This window comes from Ammospiza nelsoni, chromosome 6, assembly GCF_027579445.1.
Source record: "Ammospiza nelsoni isolate bAmmNel1 chromosome 6, bAmmNel1.pri, whole genome shotgun sequence".
Taxonomy (NCBI): Eukaryota; Metazoa; Chordata; class Aves; order Passeriformes; family Passerellidae; genus Ammospiza; species Ammospiza nelsoni.
The window spans coordinates 25,214,311-25,239,114 of record NC_080638.1 but is presented as its reverse complement, the minus strand read 5'-3'; the positions used below and the strand labels follow the sequence as shown (position 1 = coordinate 25,239,114).

Here is a 24,804-nt window from a genome sequence, read left to right as displayed (position 1 = left end):
AACCTGGAAACATTATGTATGCTGTTGTTACATGTTCATAACACTCCTCTGAGAAGAATTTGTATATCTTCTGGAGAGTGGCTGGATGAAAACTGGCATGATGAGCCACATGTATTTCATAAAGGGGACACTAAAAAGCCACTAATGAAGTTGTGGGAAGTGGACTCTTGAGTCCTTGTAATTTCCTGAATGCTGTGATTAGCATCCCACAGAGCATTGTAAAACAGTTCATTAATCATAGTCAGCAACAAAGAAGGCTCTGGAATGTCAGCTGTACTGTGCACCTTTCTGTGGTTACAAGATCTTGTGAACAGGGGCCAGAATATTTACAAAAACAAGTATATGTGTGCTGTGATGGGCCACTCTTATCAGCAGTATTAAAGTATACTCCAGCATACTTTCTGGAATAAAGAATAAATGGAATAAAAATTTTTCTAGTGTAGCAATACTATTAGAATGGGTTCTTAAGTTATTTTGCTGAAAAAATATTTTATGATCTTTGTATTTTTCTGTTACTTAACCATTTCTATTTTAAATGAATGTTCATATTAAAAATGCTTGCGCTAATTTTGTCCCACTGGTTCCATTCAAACAATTTATCTAGTTGTTTTCAGTTTGCTGATCTACATGTTTTCTTATTATTTTATAACATTTTATCCTAGTGTTCCAGATATTCCAGGAAACTAATTTACATATACCTGGAATCTCTGTTTTTCAATTAATAATTGTTGCTATTAACTAACGTGTTTCTTAAAATGTGTTCTGATTTAAAATGATCTGTATGATGAATCTGAGTTACTAAGCTCCATTGGATGGGAAAAATTAAGCAGATATTTTTGGAAGTTATTTTGCAAAACCTGAAAATTGAACATTCATTCTAGATCAGTGCTACATTGTTTATTTGAAATGGTATATTTCTGAAAACTGTTCTAAAGCATACACTTGAAGTCAAAAGAAACTAAATCAGAAGTAATTCACTGATCCCGTGAGTTTTCAGCTAGCAGTTTGTTAGTTTTGGCTCTTTAGTCCAATAGGAATACTCCAGAGGGTGTTCTTAGGATGTGACCAGTGAAAAATAATCTCAGAGTTTGGGAGAATTATACAGCAGCATATATTAGAGTGGGCTTAATGTTTTGGTGTCTCACTAGAGCAGGGAGCATAGCTTGAAGCAAGGTCAAGAAAATGGATAACTTTAACTCTGTTCAGAAAATCAGTGGAATGTAGTTCATGCATTCTAAAGGCTTCAGAGGGTCTTTTAACATAAGCTTTCCACCTCTTGTTCAGCTTTTTTTCTTCCACATGCCTTTTTGGAGTTCTGATCTTTCAGTCTTGAACTCTGCAAATCCCTTAAATTTGGCAGAACTTGAGGGTTTTTCCATTTGTCTTCTATTGCTTATTACCTGCTTTTCATTTATTCCTTTGCATCAACTTTTTTGTAATTGAGTAACTGTAACTGTTGTAAACATGTCAGCTAGACATGGAGTGGGTGGCAGAGGGAATGGGATCTTTTCCTAGTGCCTGCCAAATAGAACGAGTAGGTTTTGTGTGCTTTCCTAAAAATATATGGATTTTCTTAAGACCTCTGTGCACTGAGACTCAAATATCTTTCATAAAGAAGCATCAGAAAAATTAATTGATAGCTTGATGCAGAAAGTAATCAGAACTTTGATGCAGCTCAGTACTCCTGTGCATGTATGTGCTCTTTCCATGTAGTTGCTCACTAAGTCATGGCCAACTACTTCCATTACTGTCTTGTATTTCAACAGTATTCTAAACTCTGCCATTTCTTTAGACATGTTAAGAGCATATATCCATATGCACACAGAAAATAATTTAAAAAATATTTTTTATCTATGCCCTTTTTAGCAGTCATAGTGTGAAGAATTTTTTTTTCTGTTTTCTGTTTTGTTCCCATCTAGAGTACTTTTTCTAAAATGTAATTTATTCTGTACTCTGCTTAAGGATGTAACTTTTTTTGGTCTAATTCATGGCCTGTTATGATGAGTAATCAAGTGTTTCTTTCATCTAGTAAGATTGTTGTGTTTATGAATTGATTATCTTTCTTCAGCTGCTAAATTTCTCAATTCTGTTTCTCAGAGTGTTCAGTGTTCTTCAAGGCAAGAAGAATTTTACCTTTTTTTTCCTCTGTTCCTCTGGCCCAGTCCATGCAGTCAAATTGTGAGGGGGATTCTAGACTTTTTTGCCATGTGAGCAAGTTTTTATCTTTCTCCACCTGTCATTTAATTAGACAAGATTAAGGAATGAAGTATAAAAATGCATTTTTCCTAAGCAAACAAGGAAGACAAATTATTTCATAACAAGCTAATAACCAGATAATTAATAAAATGTTATGGGTTTTTTCTTAATATCAAATATATTGGTTTTGGAATTATTTGGATGAGCTGGTTGAAAAGTGTTTGTGGGAACATAATGTTTTTCTTTGTTTATTGTCAGAATTGATTCCCATTCTCCCATTTTCTTGTTGATAAGTCTCCTCAAACATTTTAAAATAATAATTCTCATTTCTAGAAAGCTCAGAACTGTAAGTTAAGAATGTTGTGGTGGTGTGTGATTATAATGATAGATCCATTTTCATTCCTTTTTATTGGTATCCTGACATTCAGTGTGTTTGATCTATAATCTTTTTGGTCAAGCAGAGAAAATCTGAGAGGATGGGGCAGGAGAGAAGAGTCAGCTCAACACTTAAAACATTAAAATGCTCCAAACCAATGAACAATCAAACTAACAAGAAAAAAAAAAAAAAAAAAAAAGAAAAAAAGAGAATTTAAAAAAATTTTAAAAAACCCCAAACAATGCAATATGGCCCATATTGCTCCCTGCAAATGTGACTCCTTCATAGGTTACACCTTCATCTTAGTTGGCTGCACTTCTGTGCTGGGATCAGGTGCTTCCAATTGCATCTATAGAACTGACTTCCTCGTGTAACTGTTGCTTATGTTGGAAACCAGAACATGCTGTACTTAATGGAACCTCATTATACAGGAATTCCAAAGATGGTCTTTGAGTTAAAAGATCTCTAGGTTTAACTCCTGTTAAACACAACCGTGAAAAGAGTTATTGGATGTGTGTGTATGTTGAAGAAGAGCCAATGCAGAGATGACCAGATCAATAAACTATAATTAAATTGCCTGTTTTTGGCAAGGCTATCCAACAATTGCTTTTAGAAAAATGAAATTTTGGGGAGAAAAGAGAAACAGTTTTTTTTGTGAATTTGTAACCCCATAATGGAATAGAAAAAAACCCCAGAATATATGGTTATTTTTATGTAATGGTAACAGTGTAATGCAAGGTTTCATCTTATCCTGCTCCAGGGCCTGTGCTGGGTCATATGTACTTCATCATAAGAATAAATTTTCTGAAAAACAGAATCTCTTGAGCTTTTCTGGATAGAACCTATATAGGAATTATACACTATATTTATGACCAAATCTTGGCATAATGTTTTCATTTTAATTATTTGTGTGTGTGTGTGTGTGCTTTTCTAATATAGATAGGGGGTGAAAGAAGCTGGAAGTGAGTACATATTGAGATTTGGGAAGAGCTCTTCCTGTGGTCAGGTAATGAATTAAATACCCTGAATATTACTAAATGAACCTGTGCATGTAGCATTCCATGAAGATATATGATATGTGTTACATGGTACAGTATGTCTAGTAATGGATCCATTTAAAGCAAATCAGGGTTGTTTGTTTTTTTTTTAAATACCAGTGTTGAATTTTTGATCACCTTTTGAAAGTCTCAGACTTTCATCTACCATCATTGCTGTGAAAGACAAGCTATACTACTAGTATATGTAAAATACATATTCCATTGCATGCTGTTTTAAAAAAGCTTAACTTCTTTTGTATGGCTGAAATGAATAAAGATCTTTAAGCTCAACTCTGGATCCAAATTATTTATTTATCTCTGGAACCAGCTGTGAAAATCACAGTGAGATAAACACAGTGTATGATATTTCTCTTCCATCAGTTGCTGCATAGGGAGTTTTTCCTAGGGAAGTCTTATGAAATCAATTAATAAATATTTAGACTATTTATAAGTGATGTTATATAGAAGTAGGAGGTAGTGCTACTTCTTTTTATATGTCATTAGGGAGCCTTTTTGTAATGTTATATATTTCTGGGAAATAATGAGTAAATATTTACAAGCATAAATTATATGCTTTCCACTCTGTTGTTTTTCAAAAGAAAACAAGAATAGTTTGCTACATATCTGGTATTTGAAAATTAGCTAATTTAGGCTAATAAACACATCCTGGGCTAGTGCAGTAATAGGATGTGAAATTTTTTAATAAATGTCTGGTTACTCTTGACTGTCTTTCCCTCAATATTGTTGTCTTTAATATTGACTTGAAATATATTTAGTAAATAGACAGCAAAATTCATCTCACTGTCATATTTTGGTAGCTGTTTTTTAAAGTTTCATTTATTTGAGAAAGCTTGCATCAGTTTTAAACTCCCGATATAAGGAAACTGATGTCCGTCACCACTGTGCTTCGGAAAGTGATGGTTATTTTGTGAAGCAGAATATCTTGCAACCAGACCTGTAAATATTTTAAACTGCTAAAGAATTCTACTGACCATAGCAAAAGGTTTATCATTCACTTGTGTTGAGCAAACACTTCGGTAGTGAGAGGCAAGACAGCAATGTCAGTAGTAGTTAGTGGTGCTGCTCTAGGTGAAAATAAAAAGCACAGCATTCTTGTTTAACCTTGGTGTTGTAATTTATTGAAGGAATTTATCACTTTGTTTTGTTCTGAAGTTAAAAAGGAGAAATGTTACTGCAAAATTTTTGCACCTCTTCTGAAAGAACTTCAAGGTGAACATTCCTTCAGCCATACAAGCTGTTTAACTTCATCAAGGAAAAGACTAAGGTTTTACTCCAAATAAATGTAGTGGCAGCTACTAACAGTCTTGAAGTCATTTATGGGGAGTTAATCAACACCTGAAAAGGTGGCTGAACAGACCATAAAATTTATTTTCAGAGGAACCATATTAATATTATATTTCAAGTTGGTGCCTTCATGAAAAATCTGAAAACAGCCACATGTATGTGGTCCTAGATAATTTAGGTTTATATCAAATTTGAATTAACTGTGAGCAGAGGAGACAGAATTAGAATTGCATCTGAGATACTGTAATGATATTTTGATTCTCATGTCTTTGCAAACAAGTCGATGTTTGCAAGTTATAGAGGTTGAGAAAAAGAAAATTTTAAAATACAGGTTGTATTGCAGATTTTAAATCTGTAAAATAGAGATTAAATTTTACAGATTTAAAATGTACAATTGTTTACAGATTGTAAAGTGTAGTCAGAAGTTTGGTGACTGTTTGATTCAGTCTCTGTGAAAGAATATATATATGCAGCAGGCAAAAACTGCTGGAGGGTTGGTATATCTGCAAAGGTCAATCGAGCATAAGGAGTCTGTTCTGAAGTAAGAATTCCAAGTGCTAGTTATGTTGGTAGTATTGTGTAGTGATGGATGCAGGGAGAAAATCAGTTACCACCTTATCAGTGTTATTTGTCCAATTTTCAGTTCATGTTTCCTTATATACTACACTTCTGGGGTATCTGAATAGCAAACATAAAGAATTTTTAGAATTTAAAACATAGTTCCCTGAACTCTGAAAACAAATTTTACAATTATCTAAATGTACTTTTTCCCCCGCTCTGACTTGAAATGTAATGCTTTATGATTACGTATATTTTAAATGAAGTCTCTGGGTTTTGATGTTTTAGCAATCTAATTCTTTTCCTCTGTTTTATGTGGTTAGAAAACGGGTTAGAAAACTATTGTGCTGAGAATGCAGTGTTGGTATTTGTGGGCTTTCTCCCTCCAATAAGTGTATTTAGCAAATAGTTAATTTATTTGACATCACTTACAGAAATGCATGTAAATGGAAAAAGGAAAAATGAATAGCTTTCCTTTGAACTGATGATTGGATCTGAAAAGATTAGCAATAATTCAGACTAGTTTTCAGAAAATGAAAATGTTTGAAATCACACAGGTAGTATGGGTTTGTGTTTTGTTTCTGAGAATTCCCCTATATTGTTTGCAGCTGACACTTTGGATGTGTGTGGATGCTTCTGTGAATGCTGGTTGCAGGATCAGGATCTAAGTTAGGGGTGCAAAGCAGGAACAGTAAGTCCTTTGAATACAGAAGGACTTAATTATACCAGCAGCAGCACGTGACACCCTGTGAGCACTTTTGTTTATAACACGTTCTGAGAAGTGCAGTCTGCCTGTGTTTTAAGTGAGGTGAGGTTCCTAAATTGAAACATGAACACAAAATGTTCACATGCACGCATTTCATTAGGATATAAAAGTCACATACAATTACAAGATTTCTTCAATTTTCTTTTCCTAATAGACTGCTTTTTGGAGCCTTTAACTGTGTTTGTCCTAATAATGCTCTGTTAGTTTGTAGGAGAACATAATAATCACTGCATTTACAAAAGTTATTACTGGGATTTTTTAATAAATTTGTTATGGGGGGTGGAAAGTTCTCTGATTAGAACAAAGTTACAGACAGAATGTAATAAGTTTGTTTCTTCTAAGCTGCAATACTGATAGTTTTATAAACTACAGGTAAAATGTTATGTTTCATGTTTTAGTTTACCATCCAAGTATCTTTCATAACAGTTTTATTTTCGTAGAAATGCTTGTGCTGAATCATCTTTCTCCATTTTCACATGACTGGTCACACATTGTGACTTCTTTCTTTCTATGTTTTACTGCTGCTTTTCATAAAAAGAAGAGTATGAGAGAAAGCAATATTAAAAGTAAAATTTATTTTCTCTATAATATATTTAATCTGTATTAACATTGACATTGGTAAGGTTTAGTTTTGAAAAAGTTTTCCCTAAATACTCCAGCAGTATGAGTTTATTGTATATCTGCAGAATTCAGCTCTTGCTACCTACTTCCAAATGCATACACATGCACTTTACCATTCCAGCCAACTCCCAAATAATTACTTTTGAAATTCTGTCAGTAAAATATTCTCCCTAACTCTGGTGCTTCAGCAGATCAAGTTCAAGATATTAGATATCTTGCAGACTCTTAAGAACAGTATCAGAGCTCTATTAGAATGGGCTGAGTTCTGTTTATTTACTGTATTTTATTGCAATTTTCTTCACTTTTTTCCTTTGCTTACTGAATAGATTTTCAACTATGACCATGCCTACAATAAGATCCAGGCAGAAAAAGTCATATTTAAAATGGATGTGATCTGAGCTTTTGTCTGCAAAGGCTCCCTGTCCTACTCAAATGTCAGTAGCAGTTACCCGTAGAAGTTGAAGCAAGCAGCCATGACCCCTGTTTTCTGAGCTACCAGGACCTGGATTGTTCTAAGACAGATGCAGTATAGTATCCATGCGTGGATTTTTGTAGAAAGAATATCTTAGTCTGCTTTCTTTAACATATCAAAGTCTTTAAACTCAAACCATTTTAATTGCAGTGACTTTCACAATCTAGTAGTGCCTTCTTAAAATCCTAATGTTTTACATCAACCAGGTCTCCCTAATTCCATGATAAATTAGTTTTTAAAACTTAGTGACCTTCTGAAGCATGACATACCTCAGAAAAACAATGTTCTTTATTTCCCAGTATCTGGTGTTAATTGATGTGCCTCTTGTTTCTGGTGATTATTGTAGTTTCCTAGCTGCAAGAATTCTTCTGTCGTCTTCTTTGTGAATAAAGATTACAATGTAGTCATCAATTTAAGTTCCTTCTAGTAACTGCAAATGCATTTATTTCATTTAACTTTTCCTGCTGTGGTCCTGTATTTAATGTGCTGTAATAATCATCTCAAGCATAATTTGCACTTATGGCATCTGTGTCAAGTCTTTCAGTTCCACCGTGCTTTAAAAATATTTGATATAGTTTTTATGCATGTAAGAATTGGCTTCTCAAAACTTCTGTAGGCTGTCAATTTAGTATCTTCTAATTAGACTTTATCACCACCTCTCTGCTTGGTTTATGTGTGTCATAGGGAAAAAAAACTTGGTCATTGATATTTTACAAAGCAGCTTTAATTGTACTCCAAAGACTTCTTTTCTGCTGATTCTAATGGTTGTGGACTTTGAAATTGCCAGCACCTTCCCAGCATTTTCTAAAAGATCATCTAGTTTTCTTATAGAATTCTGTCTTTATTCTCAGCAGTCACTTCACCACAGAGCATTCAGTAGTGTTAAACAGCTTGTTATCTTATACAGGTGATATTTTATACCTTATTGTGTAACCTGCCTTCTGTCTTTTAGAATCTCTGCTAGTCTCCACACAAGAAGGATGTCGGGATCATCTATTTATGGGACCATTTATTTTGTCAAAGTTTTCTTGAGGCCCCCTTGTTTTGGGACCCCAGAGTGCTCAAAGTATTAAAAAATTTTTAAAAAATTAAAAAGTTTGTTGTACTTATGTGTAGATGCATCACTTTAAGACATGGTTTGGTGGTGGCCTTGGCAGTGCTGGGTTAATGGTTGGACTGCATGATCTTAGAGGTCTTTTCCAACCTAAAAGCTTTTATGATTGTATGAGTCTACTTGTCTGTCTAGAATATTCTGATTTTAGCAAAACTAACTTCAAAAACCAGTGTTTCACTTAAGTTCCTCATTTACCTACCTCTATGTAGATAATCATGTGTATAATGCAGCATGATGGGGTAACCGCTGCCTTCTAATCTACTGCTGCCATTTGTTATAATCTTCATTTGCAATTTTAAAGTGGGGAAGCAGATTGATTTTCTTGTTTCCTTGTTGCTTTTTGATTTTGTGAGTAACTAAGGGCTAGAGATGTAGATCCTTTATGCCCTCCTTCCTTGTGGAACTGAACTCTAAATGCCATCTGGACTCTCCTTTAAATTCCTAGGAAATTCCATCCTGAGACTCAATTTGCTAAAGCAGGGTTGCTTGCTTAAAAAAGAATACAAAGATTTATAAACCAAAAGCCTACTATCTGTATTTAGGCCTTAGCCAGACTCGAGGAAAAAAGAGTGTGTGTGTGTGTGTGACACTGGTGGGAGGTAGCTCAGAGCCATGGAGAGCTCTTTTAAATTCTGGTATGGGGAATAATGGACATCCTTGATTTTTTCTTGTTATTGTTGCTAAAATTAGCCTGAGCTATTCAGGAATGAAGGAAGCTGAAGGGCTGGAAAAAGGCTGCACTGAAAGTAGGAACAAGACCGTAATACCTGCTATAAAAGAGTAGGTGGAAAAAGCCTAACTTGTAAGTTAAGGAATTGTGAGATGCTGCTGTAAAGCTGCTAAACATGGGAGCTGCTGGCTCCTATGATAGTCATATCCTTATTGTAATGTGTTCACCACAAAGGAAAATACTGCTTTTCTCACAAATAATGAGTTTATGCACAATTATTTTATGAAGGAACTGCCTTTTTGTGTGCTGTGTAGGAAACAGTAAGAATAGCACAATTTTAGGTTTTTCCTACAAGTGCTTGACTTCTAGATTGATTCAAATGGTGATTTAAAGTCCTGCATTTTGTTAGTTATTATCAATCTGAAATACTTGAATGGGATTTCACTAGAATTACCTTTGAGAAGATATGCAAATTTAACTTTTAAGTCTTTTGTTTCTGTAAAGTATTAATATTGCTTTAATAATTACAGACTTTATATGGAAAATCAATTTAAAATCTTATTTTTAGAATGTTTACCTTACAAAAAAAAGGATTCTTTGGTAAAAAACTTCAAGCTTGCTTGATTGCTGTAGAAAAAGTTATATATATCTGGGCACAGAGACACAACAATCCCATCTTAGATATAAAAGAAAATAGCTCACTCATTAAAGCTGATAGTTGCTAACACTCACCATGGTTTGACAGGAAATTTATGCATTAGGGATAGTTGTTATAAATAAAAATGGGAACTCTGATTAACAGTGTAAAATTAAGTTTAAATGGACATAAAAGGAGCTAAGCAAGAAGTGAATACTTTCAAAGGTGTTTTAAACTCAGCAAGTTTTAAACTCATCTGTCATTTTTCCTTAATAATGTGTCATGCCAATTTTGAGAGGAAAAGGCATTGGCAGCATTATGTGAGGTTTTGACTTGCAGCTTCATAGCTCTGTTATATTCTTAGCCTTACTATTGTACAAAGTGCTTTGAGTTTTTCACTTCCTTCACTTTTAAATAAATGAATAGATCTTAGATCAGTGGTACACTTGAGCTATGGGAGTGGTGAGGATCACATGCAGAAAGCAATTAAATTTTGGTGGCATGGAGCACTACAAAAGCTGTAAACCAGTGTAAATTAGCCAGCATGAACCTATATGCTAATACAAGTAAATGGCTTGAATTATCTTGTTAGGTGCCTTTTTTGGGGCTTTTTTGTGTATAAAGTTCTGTATCCCAAGTAAAAGGAAACTGGAGTGCCAAGGGAAATTTTTGCAGGCTAAGATTTGTATGTTTTGGCGCAGTGGAATTAAAGTTAAGGCAGATACTTTTTTATCATATGGCAATATTACTATTTGCAATCCCCAGTAAAATATGTCTTGCTCTAATAAAAGTACTGCATAAAACATGGTTCAATTTGAACTAGAAAATGGTAATAAAAAAGCAAGTCTAATTATTTAGTTAATGATCCCATTTGGCATTCTTTCCCTGATGTGGCCCACTCAAAACTGTAGTCCAGCATTTCTATCAAATCACCCAGACCCCAAGCTTGCCATGTATAAGAAGAAAGTCTTTTAGCTCAGTTCTGTGACTGTTTTTTTGTTTTTTTTTTTTTCTCCCCAGCATCTGAATACCATATAGCCTTCACTATGCTTTGATTTTGCAAAACCTCCTGGTTGCAAATATCACTTCAGTTTTCTTATGGCTGCCAAGTGTCACGCATTTTTGCATAACTATTACAAACTCAGCAGCTCTCTCATCTGCCTGTTTTTCATCTTGATTTATAAACATCCAGCTGAGTTGTGAACAGACTGATGTTAAGTTTCCTGGTTATTAGATTTTTGCATGTTGCTTTGATGCCAGCCAAAAGAGAAAAGATCTTACCTCTGATCTTGCTTCTGATGTCTGCAGCCATTAAGGAATGACACGGGGAAGCAAGTGGAAAAGAAAGGAAAGTTTAGTGGAGCGCTGCAGCAGAAACAAGAATGGAAAAGTCAAATATTACCTTAAGGTTGTTTTTTTTTCTCCCTCTCTGTTCCTTTCCCAAGACATCCAGATTATTCTGCTGATAGGGCGCTGCACTTTCCGCAAGAGGAGGCGGCTGTACTTTGGTCCCAGATGAGCACTGAAACGGGAGGCAAACATTCTGTTAAGTCTGTTAAGAAAGGGATGCACCATTTCTGTTTGTTAACTTTTAAATGACTAATGCAGAGCAGAAAGCCTTGTTCTGTTCAGCTTCTTGATTCAACTGCTGTATATTTTTGAATGCATTTTTGGTGCTTTAATTAAAAGGGAATAAGCAATTGGGAATCCTTTACTTAATGAAATCATCATTTCAGTGTCTGTTCCTTTTTCTGTTTTGCACTTACTTGTTTAGGAACTACTTTCTCCTACCTCATGAGCCAAATTTATCTAGGTGGAACTCCTAATTCTCAAAGTTTGTTATGTGTTTATTTACAAGTGTAAAAAAAATTCAATATCACAAATTCTTTCTTTTTATAACACATAAATTATGTCCTTCAACTTCCATAGTCTGATCTTTTCTGATCTTTTACTTCATTGCTTCCAAAGATTCTCTTCCTGTTTTTTTTTTTTTTTTTTTTGGAATGACGCTTCTGCAAGGATTATCAGTACATTATTAACTTATTGCTGTGGAGGAAGATCATGCTTGATGTTAGAGGTTTGAATTTTTATTATTCATCAACTGGGGTTTTATTAGAATAGGGTTCTATGGAGTCACGGTAAGTAAACAAGAGAAAATAAACCTTTACTATCATGCGATTGTCCTGTTCATTTTCTGAGGTAATTTTTATCTTACAATGACATTTCATTAGTTCAGATTAAACAAAGCTAACTTCTCACTTCACTGTGTTTCTGGTTAATGTATTATCCTAGTACTTAAAAAGGACTGTAAAAGTGAAGACTGTTTTATCCATTGCTTATTAAAATGAATCCATATATGTAATTTCCTTGGAGGAGAGCATTGTTTCTGTAATTGACTCTTTTATCATTCTAAAAGAAGAATCACCAATAAGTTTTTGTCTTTTTGACAGAAAATCTTGTATATATCTGTCAAGTACTCTGCTCTTTTTATTTCAAGGTACAATTCCTTCTTTTGTTCAAAATAACATTGATTGGAAAAAAAAAGAGAAATTACTGTATCTTTTTTGAAGCTTTCAAATGTAATATGCTTCAAGAACTATGAACACTTATATTTAATATTGTATCTAATATGAAGGAGTGCTTATTATTTTCAAACTGTATTTGTTACTGTTGATGTACTGTTGATTCTTTTATCTAGTTTAGAAAAGTAATTACTTCTGATTAGATTCTTAACCCCTGATAAACTCTTTCAAGGTCAGTGTTCTATGTATAGCTTTAGCTTAAAAGCCCCCAAGTGCTGTGGGTATGGACTCCTCAGAGCCACTGCTGTTGTGATAATTGAACCTTTAGGTCTTCATGAGGCACAATTTTGAGGAATATTTGGTCTCTGATACTAAAAGTTCCTAAATTGGTGTTTCGATAGTTTGTTTTTTATCTCATACCAGAACTACATACCAGAAGCTATGTAGTTGAAGTAGGATTAGTACTTAAGTCCATTGTGTTTTTTGTTATTGTGTGTGTGTGCTTTGGGGTTTTTTTCTTCAAGTAGAAATAAATTTAGTAACTACAGGGGCATAGGACCCTGAATTTGCCAAATTTTTACGTGGTTCACCTTAGGCGTTCTCTATGTAATTAGCTCTTCAAAGGAAACCAAATGTTTTTTAATTGAAAAACTGCTCAGTTTTATTAGAGTAACAGTTGGACAATTACCACTTTAAGTTTTGCAAACTCAGTGAATAGGGAAGAAAGAAGAAAAGGGAAAAAAATGTTTACAAGGTTTTCTCTGCCCACATTATCATTGTGAGTGTACTGTTGCTTCTACTTGCTCACAGTTAATTCAGTGCCTTTAAGCCTTGAATTGCATGAAGAAAGCTTATGTTTCTTTGGCAGATAGCAGGAATTTCCTTGAAATTTTGGAAGTTGTATTCTTTTGCTGTGGAACACTTTTAAAGAGCTGTTCAACTTATTTGTATTTTGTTTTCTCCAAATTTCCAGATCTATGATTTTTCCAGTGATTATTCTAGTGACTTTTAAAATTTTGATTCAAAGAAAATTCTTTCCAAGGTTTCCTTAACATATTCATAATTTTTATAAATGAAAAAGATACATAGATGATAAAAGATATGAGAGAATATATGAATATACTTCTATTAATTTTATTAAAATTATGGTTAAATATTCTGTCTTGGATTTTATTTTTTATTTTTTCCATTTTCAAAGTTTTGCCTGATATTTTGAACAGGGAGTAATGCTTAGAGAGGGGTAAACAATTATTTGACAAAACTGCTAAATGACTGAACTGCTTTAATTGATTATGCAGATTTGTATCTCTCATTCAACATGTATAACATCTTTCAGCTGCAAATTTGATGGTATCTGTAAATATTAATGAATCAACTTCAAACATAATTTTGAAGCTGGCAAATATTGACAAGGGAAATTGGGGCCTGGTGAGACAGACTTGTAAAATGTACTCATAAAATCAATACAGAGCCTAAAATATTCTTTGATTTAATTCTTTGGTTGCTAGATCACATTGTATCTTAATGTAGATATAGTGAAAAATGGTAGTTAAAAATGTTCTGAATTGAGTGATTGAATGATCTTTGTGGATAATCTGTGATTAGCTAAATAAGAAAACATTACATTCTTTCTCACTCTTATGATGAAGAGTAAATTAAAAGGAAGTTGTTCTTACAGAATGTGAAATTAAACGGATTTCTTTTTTTTTTCAAACAGTTACTAATCTCACTGACTGCTGGAATAGTGGAATTACATGTTAACCTCCAACCTCCATGATGCAGTTGTGTTTCCTTCCTTCTGTCACGGACAGGGTAAGCTGTTATTCATATGTGTCACAAAGTTAGGATTTTTTAAAATTTTCTGCTGTTTATGTGACTGATAAAATACATTGTATGTTTGCATGTTGTGCCTTTTAGAATAGTACTTTTTACACAAAGCTGTTTTTTAAAAAAAAGCTGTAAAAGTTATTTTATATCACAGAATCACATCATAGCTGGCTTTAGAAAGTTTCTTTGGAGATCTTTTAGCTCAACACCAGTGATCAAGGTAGGGTTGATTGGAGTTCATTGCTTGGGTCTTTGCCCAGCCTCCCAGGATGGAGACTGCACTGACAATTTTTGCTGCACTTTCACCACTGTAACCATGTGATGTGCTAAATACAAAGAATTTAATTCAATGGGACATGTTGTATAGAACAAGCTATCATGGAAACTTTTAATAATGAACTGTTTCTTTGGTCATGAAAAATGAATAACTAGAAATTGTCCTGCAGATTTATTTGTCTAGATATTTTGAATCAATCTTTTCTACTTTCTACTTTTTCAAAAATTTTGCATCAAACGTTTGTACTTTTTATAACCACTCTTTTTTTTTTTTTTTGAGGAATCATTTCCATTATCATCTGATTCATTTATTGATGTGAAACTTCCTAAGTATGCAGGTTTTGGTTTTGTGGGCTTTGTTTTTGTTTGTTTTATCTTCATTTTGTTTTGGTTTTATTTATTTTTTTCTTAATGGTGGATATTTAGACTTGCAAAGGATAAAAATCTAGAAATTGCCTAAGTAATTTGTACCATTTTGAACAGCAAGGAGGTAATGCAAAGGAATGTAATAAAACAGAAAGTAATATTAGAAATTATTTTGCGTTGAAGCACTTGTTCAGGGCTTCAAAGATTATTATTTTTGATAACAACTCAGGTATTTGTGGTAGTTAGTGATCACTGATGGAGGAGGAGGAGGCTTATAGGAAATAATTGCATACATTCTTTAATTACCTTCCTACATGATTCTGATTGAACTTAGACTTGTGAGGGAAATTGCACTTATTATTCTCTCAGCTTCAGTTTTTCCTCTACACACCACCATAAGAACTTGAAAAAAGCCGTAGCCACCTTGGTTTGGTGATCTCTGTTGTGTCTTTTTAGGAAATTTATTGATGCTACTCTGCTTGCAAATGAAGCAATTCTTGAACTGTTGATGATCTCTTACTTTGTATTCTACATGTGCTCATCCTGTTGATTTATTTTGCTTGCATCAGTAAATATTGACTTCCTAAAAGAAGAATAAATTTGTCACAAGATTACTAATTGGACATTGTGAATATTTCTCTATTTATTCCTTTGTCTTTCATTCTGAAGGTGTTTTCATTTCAAATTTTTGCAAAGCTGTTTTCAGGTATAAAATACCTGTTAAGTTGAAAATAGTTTATGTGCTGCTCAGCTGAGCATTTTACATCAAATACACACTATAAGCTCCAAAATAATACCAGAATCTTCCCCTGCATTTCCCTGCTTTGAATATTTTGTCTGTATTATAATATGTATTGTGCTAAAGCTTCTAAATGAATCTTCAGATGACTCATCTCAAGCTGATAATCTTCCTTTTAGACTTGAGGTTTTAATTCCTCAAGTCCTGTTAATTTATCTTCTTCATGATCTCTGTAAGTCTGAAAAATCATCAAGCTCCTACATTCAATGACAGAACCTCTTCAGTGAAATTTCAGGAAGGATAAATCGCATTGTGTCTTCCTCCAAAGCTTGTTCTGATTGGTTAAGATTTTGTTTTCTAACCAAATGAGTGGTCCTGGAGCTTTGACACAGTTAAGGAAGTCCCTCACTACCATCTCTTCCTTCTCAAATGTTTAATTTGAGAATGATCTGCAGATTGTATCAGACACATACATGTATTTATTCATGTACAAATGTAAGGGACTATATGAAGAGAATATCATGCAAATGGCTCAGAGCAATCTGTACAGGTATAAAATTAGACTTTTACAAAGAGAAACACTAGTAGACATTGAGTTGTGGATGTACGAGTAAATAGGGAGTGAGTCTGTCTACTTATGGCCTCTGATACATGTGAATAGAAGTTAAGAAAAAAGAAGTAAATTTCTACAATAATTAAGTATATATTTGTAATACTATGAATTTTATGTCCTTAATGTTCCAGAAAAAGAGGAATTGGATAGTTTTTATGGGGAGAAAGAATATAAATAAACCAGTGAGCTTGACTAGGAAACTAAATGAACTTAATTTTGGAGCTTTTAGAACACAAACATTAGTACATGCTCTGTCAATGGGTTTCTGTTCTCTGGTTGAAGAAAACAATACATATAATTTGTATGTTAATAAAGGTAATTAAAAAGTTATAGATGAATGAAATGCTTTCCAAATTGTTTCCAGTCACGATTCTAAAAATGTTTGCAACTAAATGGGAAAAGGTCTCTTGGGATTGATATATATGAATGCTAGAATTAGAAATAATTATCAGTCCTGGCTTGATTAAAGTAGTGTGCAAAGCATGGAAAAAAAATTCAAAGAAATGATGGTTAACAAAGTAGAGGTAGATATAAATGGGAAATTACATAAATGCAGCATAGATTTGTTATCAAATTTTCTTTGATCTATATTATTTTGGGTTTACTTACCTATTGTTTCAATGGGGTCAATTATGTGTCCCTTTCAGCATTTCTTGGCACACAGAAAATTCTATATTGAGTGAGAGAAATTGTGGATGAAAATAGAATCATTTGTAGGAAAAGGAAGTAGCTGAAGGGATGAAGTGACAGGGACTTGTGCTGCAAGGAAGAGTATCAACCTGGAGGAGAGACCCTCTTAGGGCAATTGATTACATGTGTTATTCATCTGAGATGTTTTCAGTAGTGACAATGTCACAAAAATATAATAATTTATAATGAAATATAGGTCACAAAATAGAGGAGGGTTCTGATGGGATCAGAAAAAATGTACAAGAGTTTTTTATGTGGTATACTGCAGTGGTAGAATGGGATAAAGTTTAATAAAAAGGATGAAAAATAACAATTTCTGTGTATAAGATGGGAGCTTATAACTTTGAAGAGAGAGAGATGCAAAAAGGTTTGAATGTATTATGTCCTTTTAAAGTGGTTGCTGACTGCCAGAGCAAAGCAGCCATGAAAAGAGAAATCCTGTTTTGGGACACATCACATGAGGCAGGTCCAAGAGAGAAAAGCAAGTATTTGGTTCATACGAGACACCAGCAATGCCTTGTGTTACATGCAGAATTTTGATTCAATTACTGTGTAAGTCTTCATAAAGAATGCATTGCATACACTGTGAATAATATTTGTAAGGTTAGCTTATTTTTATCAAACACTACAGAAGGATTTACTTGTTACTTTTGTCCTTTGATCCTTAGTTTTATTTTAATATCCTAAAAGGATTATTTCCTTAGGCTCTAATCCTTTGTCAGAGGCTGTGCCATCACATTATTCTTAAATAGGAACTGGAATCAGAAAGTTGGTTTTAATTTTCATTTTTATGAGAGTACAACAGGCTAACATTACTTAGAGTAGAATAATTTCATTAGAAGGTAGTTTTAGTTAGTGAAATCTTAAAAATATGAAATCTTAATATCTTTTAAGTTTACTTTTAAGAGAAACTAACAATGTTCTGAGGATTCAGTGTAAGTTGTAAGTCTGCTGTAACCTGCTTTTCGAGAGTCTCACAGTTAATGGTAAGTCATTGTGACGGCTCTTAGAGTGGAATGAAGTGCATGTTTTGTACATTGTACAATTTTAGAAGATGTACATACCTTAAATATAGTCCCATATATGTTAGCTAAAGTGATGTGTGTGTTTTACTTTTTGAGTAATTTTCTCCTTTTCAGCTTACATAAGGTACACTTTTTTCCTAGGCCAGTAGGTGGTTGAGCCAAAAGTAGACTTGCTTAGTTTGCTTTGAATTTAATCTAAAATAACTTGAAACTGTACATTGCCAAGAAAAATCATAATGCTATTCTGGGGCTGTAATTCTGTAGGAAGCAGAAATGCACAAGGAGAAAATACACACTGCGTCACTGAATTTACTATTGAAAGCATGTTTGGAATAGTGCATTAAAAATAGTGCATTAAGCTATAGAAGAATTTGAAATTAGGTAGTATTGAGCTATTAAATTTTTTAATTCTTAAGTACCTTTTAAAGCTTTAAAATAACTTGAAGGCTTTGTGGGAGCAAGATGAAGAAAGATAGTATTTTTTGGTTTTTTTTTTTTTGATTAATAATTTTGTTTTGATTAATCATTTTTGCTATAGCAAAATATTTTTGCTATAGCAAAATAACTTTGACATGGGTGCACATTATTTCTCATTAAGATATTGGTGCTACGCTTCAGTCACTTTTTTAGTTATCATTTTAATCAAGTCTCTTTAATATTTCATTTAGTTGTTTTCACTTAGTCATTCAGTGCATTCCATTGCAGCAATGTTTTTTTTTAACCAAATGTTTGCTGTTAATTTGGCAACAAAACCTTTTCACATTCTTACAATCAACTGCGGCTTACACGTGTAGTATGCACAATTTGATTTCCCAATTAAGTCTTGAAGCAGACCCTTATTTTAGGTAAATATTCTGTCTCTTCTTCATGGAGTCTAAATGAGTTTGTAGCACTAACCACATTTTCTGTGCTATGCACTTATAGTAAATAAATTTTAACTTGAGTTCCTTTCTCACAATGTTATGTTTCATTCAATTGATGCATTGAACATTATGTATTCCCAATGATTTATGGGAGCCACTACTTACCAGACATAGTTTATTTCATAGCTAATGCTGCAAATTTCGTAGTGACTTTTTATAATAAACCTACAAGATTACATTAAACCTGAAAAATAGCTTACTGTACGTGATGCTTTCAACTCAGCATTTGCTTTTAATGTTATTTCATTCTTATTCTACAAAACTTTTTCCTGATATTGGTTTGATGTCTTTAGTAGCCGAAGTAACAAATCAATTTATAAGGAGTGAGAGAACTTCTACATTTAAAACCAAAAAGCATTCATTTTAATCAGCATCAATGTGCTGTTTATTTCTCATTATGTTGAGAAAATTTTATAGATATCTGCAGCCTTTTCATCTTCTCTCTCAGGGAACCAGGAGACCTTTTAAATTTGTATATGGAAGACTTTGCACTGTTAATGTCGTACCAAATTGCTTTATTTCATGGCAGCTAAAGTTGTGTCTTTACAAGCATACATTGAGGGATGACTGGAGGTTACCAAGTTCACTGTGGCATCTGCAGTCCCACACTGGTACTGGCATTAGAGCTGGCTTTGATTTGCTGCACTGATGGAAGCTGCTGCTCGTACTGAGCTTTGCCTTGCCTAGCCCCTGAGACTGGGATTTCTGTGGTTGCTAGCTGGGCTCTTATAAATGGGACATGATTTACCAGAGGGATCAGGTTGAAAAACCCTCTTAACTGTGTGTAGTGATGAAATTTGTTAAGAAAATTGGCTTGAAAAATTGCTCTAGAGCTGCTGGGAAGAATAGAGGAACACATTCTTTTTAATTTCATATATCCAGGGTAAGCCTTTTGAAAGAGATAAGAAATTTATTTTATACATTATTTTAGAGACTAACATTGTAAGAATGCAGTTGACTGTTCTCAGGATACCCCAGAAAGGAAACAAGAACTAATCTAAAATTGAAGGAAAAATTAACTAATTACCAATATACTATGTAATGTATTTATGCCCTGGAAAATGCAAGTTTATGGGTAAATCTAATCAAATGTAAGACAAGAAATCATGCTAAATCTCAGGGGATAACTAACTATTAAATTAAAATTCATGGCTTTTTCTGGTAAAATCAAATGAACATAATATTCTTAGATAAAGGACCTTTACTATATAATTCCAACATAAATTTATAACACTAACAACTGCTATTTAGGTATTTTTCTGTCTCCTGCTTAATAAAATACATTTATTGGTACTGCTCTGCCCCACCTTTTGGGTTTGATGGACTCTTATTTAGATGTTCAGTGTCAGATGGTGGTGATAACCATGTTATGATCCATGACAGGCTTGAATTGCTGCATTTGTGGGCTGCTGCTGTGGGTTTTTTTCCTAACTCAAGGCTCATAGTTCAGTCTTGGCAGTCTTGAACTTAGTTTAGAGTATGAAACCTCATAAACAGCTGTAGAAAATTAAACAAGTATAAATATTGACATTACCTCTTGACTTTCTGTCAGGCAGATAGCTGTGGCATACGTCTGCATGTGGAGATCTCAGAAACCTGAGACAAGCTATAAAAAATGAACAGTTTTGAAAATGTGATGATTTCTCCTTTGTTTTGATTTATATACAGATCTTGTGTGAACTTTGAAATATGAATCACAGAGTGACAGAATGGTTTGGTTGGAAGGAACCTTAAAGATCATCTAGTTCCAACTGCCCTGCCACGAGCAGGGATGCCACTAGGTCAGGTTTCTCAAAGTTCCATCCAGCCTGGCTTTGAACTCTTCCAGTGAGGGCACATCCAGGGATACTGCATATCTCATCCCTGGAATGTCAAATACGTTGACATTTTGCATTTCCAGAACAGCATTAAATAAAAGAAATTGTGTGAAAGCCACATTACAGTACAAAGTTGATAGTTAAGCACTGTTGGAACTCATGTATAATTAGATACACCACATTTGAGATATAGGCTTTTTAATGTTTTTTTCAGAATGTTCTTCCTGTTCATTCAGCCAGTTTAGCATCTGTACTTTATGTTTAACTCTACTGTGACCTAACTTATGAAAAGAACAATGAAATCTTCAGAGATTGATAGAAATCTGATAAAACCTGTGAGGACTTTGTTGCAGTTAGCCCAATGCTGAACTGATATTTCGTAGAATTACCAATCATAGCTAAAGCCCATTCATAACGGGCCTCAAAGGTCATTTATACACAACTCTGCACACTGATGAACTGATTTTTTCCCCATTTTTTTTTCCTCATTAAACATCTTGATGACCTCCAGATCATTGCTATCAGACTTTTTCACCTCATGTTTCACCTTGTTTTCCAAACATTTATGAATATGTCAAGCTGTATGGAGTCTGCTGTGGGTGCAGAGAGGTTCCTGCTCATTCTTTCCACTAAACTGATAGTCTGGTCTTGCTGTACATCTCTTCTAACAGGATGGGCACTCACATGAGGATCTTTCTTCTTCCATTCAGCTTAGATTTTTTTGGAACAATTTGGGAATCTTGTTGAATGCCATTTGAAAATTCACATTGATCAAATAAATTATGTAACAATTAGAACTGGTTCTGTCTTGCCTCTGTGTTTATTTACATCTTCAAAGGAACTTTAATAAATTTATGGGGCACAATTTGTCTTTCTAAAAGTAATGTTAGTACTTTTATACTTCGATTACTTTCATCCTTATGTCTGCAGATTTATTTCATCTTATTATTTCTGCCAGTTTGGCTAACATAAATATGTTATTTTCCTGGTCTGTAATTACAGGGTTCCATGCTGTAGACCTTAGAAATAATTCAGTTTACTTTTTAAATTTTCCATTCCTTTGCTACAAAGTCATTATGAGTAAGTGGTTGCGTGCCTCCGTTAATAATTAAACTATTGTATTCTTTAATTTCTTTAGAACTGTTGGAAGAATACCGTCTGTTCCTGATGACTTGTTATATCAATTTTGTGGATTTTTGATTGTCTGATCTACTAACACTGTTGTTTGAGACAGATCAACGCTGCCTCTGGTAAAGAAGATACCTGATTTGTGAGTCTGCTTAAACTTATATTTTATGAAAAACAGATTGGAAAAAAAGTCAATATTTTGCTTGCAAAGTGCTCTGTAAACAATTCTGTCCCATCTTACTAGTCATTATTGGATTTTTTTTGCCTCTTTTAAACATACACAAACTATCCCTCTTCTCAAGATAACTTGAGAAATTTTTCAGCATTTTCAGTGCTGTTGAAAACAGTGAGCATTTTCAAGGTTAGAGTTATTGTATCTGGAAATGTGTGCTCCAGGCATATTTCCATAACTGGATGAGTTTGGAAGTTATTGCAATTTAGGAAGATTTTGCTCTAGACTTTAAATAAGTGGGAACAGAATAAAATAACTAAATGAAATTAAAAAGAAGTTAAGGTGAAAGAAGGATCAAACAGAAAAGAATAATTCGGGAGAAGGTAGATGTGGATGGTATCTCAGAGGAAATATTGTGGATTTAGGGATTTGAGAATTCAAAAAATGGGTTACTTTGAAAATTGAGTCAGAATGGCATATATGTGCCCTTAAAAAAAGGTAGAAATATTACATTGCTGAGAAAGAGGAGGAAAGGGGAGAAGTACTTAAAGAAGACTATGGACATGCTGTCAGTTAAAATTTTTTCTAGATAGTTGAGGAAATTTGTTCCCTAGTAGAATATTTTGCCAAGTAGAAAATGAGTTGAGGTAATTTTGCATTCTTTTAAATGGCATGGTGGTTTTATTCATGAGAGAAGGTATTACCTTTGGAGCATTTTTTGCTTTTATTATAATTTTAATAACAACAACTTCTCAAAATATGTTTGATAGTTTTGAAACAGCAGAGAAGTGTTTCTAAAGTCATGCCTGATTTTTAAATACTTGCAAATAACAGAATATACTGTTAAACTGACTATAACTCATTTGTTAGAGTGGCAGTCATGATAAAAATAGAGAAGACAGTTAATAAAAGTGAAAAAAATGAAGATGTATTTGTAATTAAATAAAAGCTATTTGTTGATAGTAAAGGAAAATGTTAAGTTTACCAGAGTGACTTTTAAGCAATTTTAATGTCTGAAATGACACATGAAATGGTAAATATTTCTCTTATAAAAAGCAGCATTTCTTCTGGCCATTTCAAAGCCAGGATTAATTGCATAGTCTTTCATTCGTGAATTCAGCATAATGTTCTCTGTAAAGTTAAAAGCTTTTTTCTTTGTCTCTGTGACAGAAAGTACTAGCATTGTCAATTGTCATTCTTGAATGTTAATGAAAATACATTTAGTTCAATTGCAGTCCACTATATTTTTACATATCAGAATTATAATTTCAGGTTTATTTTCATTTTTTCCTGCAGTATATAAATGAAGAATGACGCAATATTAATGCTTTCTATGTACAGCCTTATAAGAATCTTCTTTAAAGAGTTGCAGTAAGACAAACACTGAAAATAGTTTTTCTCTGGTACAATGTGTTGAAGCAGAAGAGCTGGAATTGTCCACTTTTGTACAAACTAAGAAAATGTTTGCTATTTTGTGAGTCGAAGCAGCTCTGGAGTGAATCGAACTTCTGAAAATGCGGCCATGGACTGGTTCCTGGCGTTGGATTATGCTCATCCTGTTTGCTTGGGGAACTTTGCTGTTCTACATTGGAGGGCACCTGGTACGAGATAGCGAGCACCCGGATCACTCCAGCCGGGAGCTGTCCAAGATCCTCGCTAAGCTGGAACGGTTAAAGCAGCAAAATGAGGACTTAAGGCGCATGGCAGAATCTCTCAGGTAGGATCTCAAAGTAAATAAAACTGCTCAGAAAATGTTTGAAATACGAAATAGCAGAATTTAAATTGTAAGGGTTGCTTGTGGGAATTTTTGCAAGATTATATTTCACGTTTAAAAGTATATATTAATGTTTTCATCTGTGCTCTAAGTAGATGAAAATATATTGCAAACTTCTAAATAAATAATGTACATTTAGTTCTGGTTTAATGTAATCATTACTTAAGAGTCATTTAATGGTGTAGAAGTGTTAGTTACTGTCACAATAACAGAGTTCTGTAGGTGATTCACCCCTCAATGCCAACTTTAAACAAGTACAATTATTATGACATTGATACAAATTAGAACATTTAGTTCTTTATACTTCTGCATGCAATAATTGGAAGAGCTCATTTTAAAATTGCTGAAAACATTTGTACAGCTTGTTAAAGATAAATGCTGACTTGCTGAAGATGATTTGCAATAGATTGCTGCATTATACAAATCCTTTTATCTAAGTTTTCTTCCTTGCGTTGCTGCTAAGCTTGTAGAAACACTTGTAAAAAAGTAGTATCATCTCCTTTTTTACAATTACACTGAAATTTTGAAAATATAGGAGTCATTGAAATATAACCCATGCAAATTACGCAGTGGCTGGAAGAGAGTAAATGGTTTTACTGGTGGCAGGGTACTGTTTGCCACTCAAGAAGGAGGCAGTAGAGGCAGGACATGCTAAGTAGAGGCTAAACTATATTTTAGGCAGTCATGATTTTTCTAAATACCTTTCAATATTTTACTAACCTTTAGTGAAATGTCTATATTCAGATAAATATTACATTTTTGGCCGGCAAGGTTTAAGTGATAGCTTATGCTGTTGATAATTTCCCATGCTTTATAAAAAGAAAAACCTCAGTTTGCATCTACTTTAAACATGCTACAGTATTTCCACATTCCTTCTCTATGATTCCATTAATGGTGTCAGGATGCTGGAATTAGATGCAGAACTGTGTGGACTGGATTCCGTTCAGCTTTTTTGGAAATATGTTCTTTAGCAATATTTCTGAGACATTTCCTCATAGTGTTTCTATATCATAACCACAGGAGGATCTGAAATTCTGGGATGAGAAAGCCTAAATGACTTTAAATACCAGTTGAACAGTGACTCATGTCCAGGTTCAGTTGTCAGTGCTCTCCAGGAGTGAGCCAGCTTGAGACTGGAAGACCTTCAGGCATAGTTTTTTTCTGGAAGTAATGTGAGATT

At 33.7% G+C, this 24,804-nt stretch overlaps 1 protein-coding gene across 5 annotated transcripts in view; it reads left to right on the top strand.

Annotated features, from left to right (window-relative positions):
- The window catches only part of FUT8 (fucosyltransferase 8), a 97,327-nt gene that overhangs the window by 28,275 nt on the left and 44,248 nt on the right, over positions 1 to 24,804 (top strand). For all 5 annotated transcript variants that reach the window (XM_059474435.1, XM_059474431.1, XM_059474432.1 and 2 more), the window contains exons 3-5: positions 13,992 to 14,086; positions 21,689 to 21,820; positions 23,147 to 23,567. In XM_059474435.1, coding sequence (XP_059330418.1) covers positions 23,365 to 23,567 — 203 coding nt within the window. In that variant the 5' untranslated portion in view covers positions 13,992 to 14,086; positions 21,689 to 21,820; positions 23,147 to 23,364. The remainder of the gene's footprint in view (positions 1 to 13,991; positions 14,087 to 21,688; positions 21,821 to 23,146; positions 23,568 to 24,804) is intronic.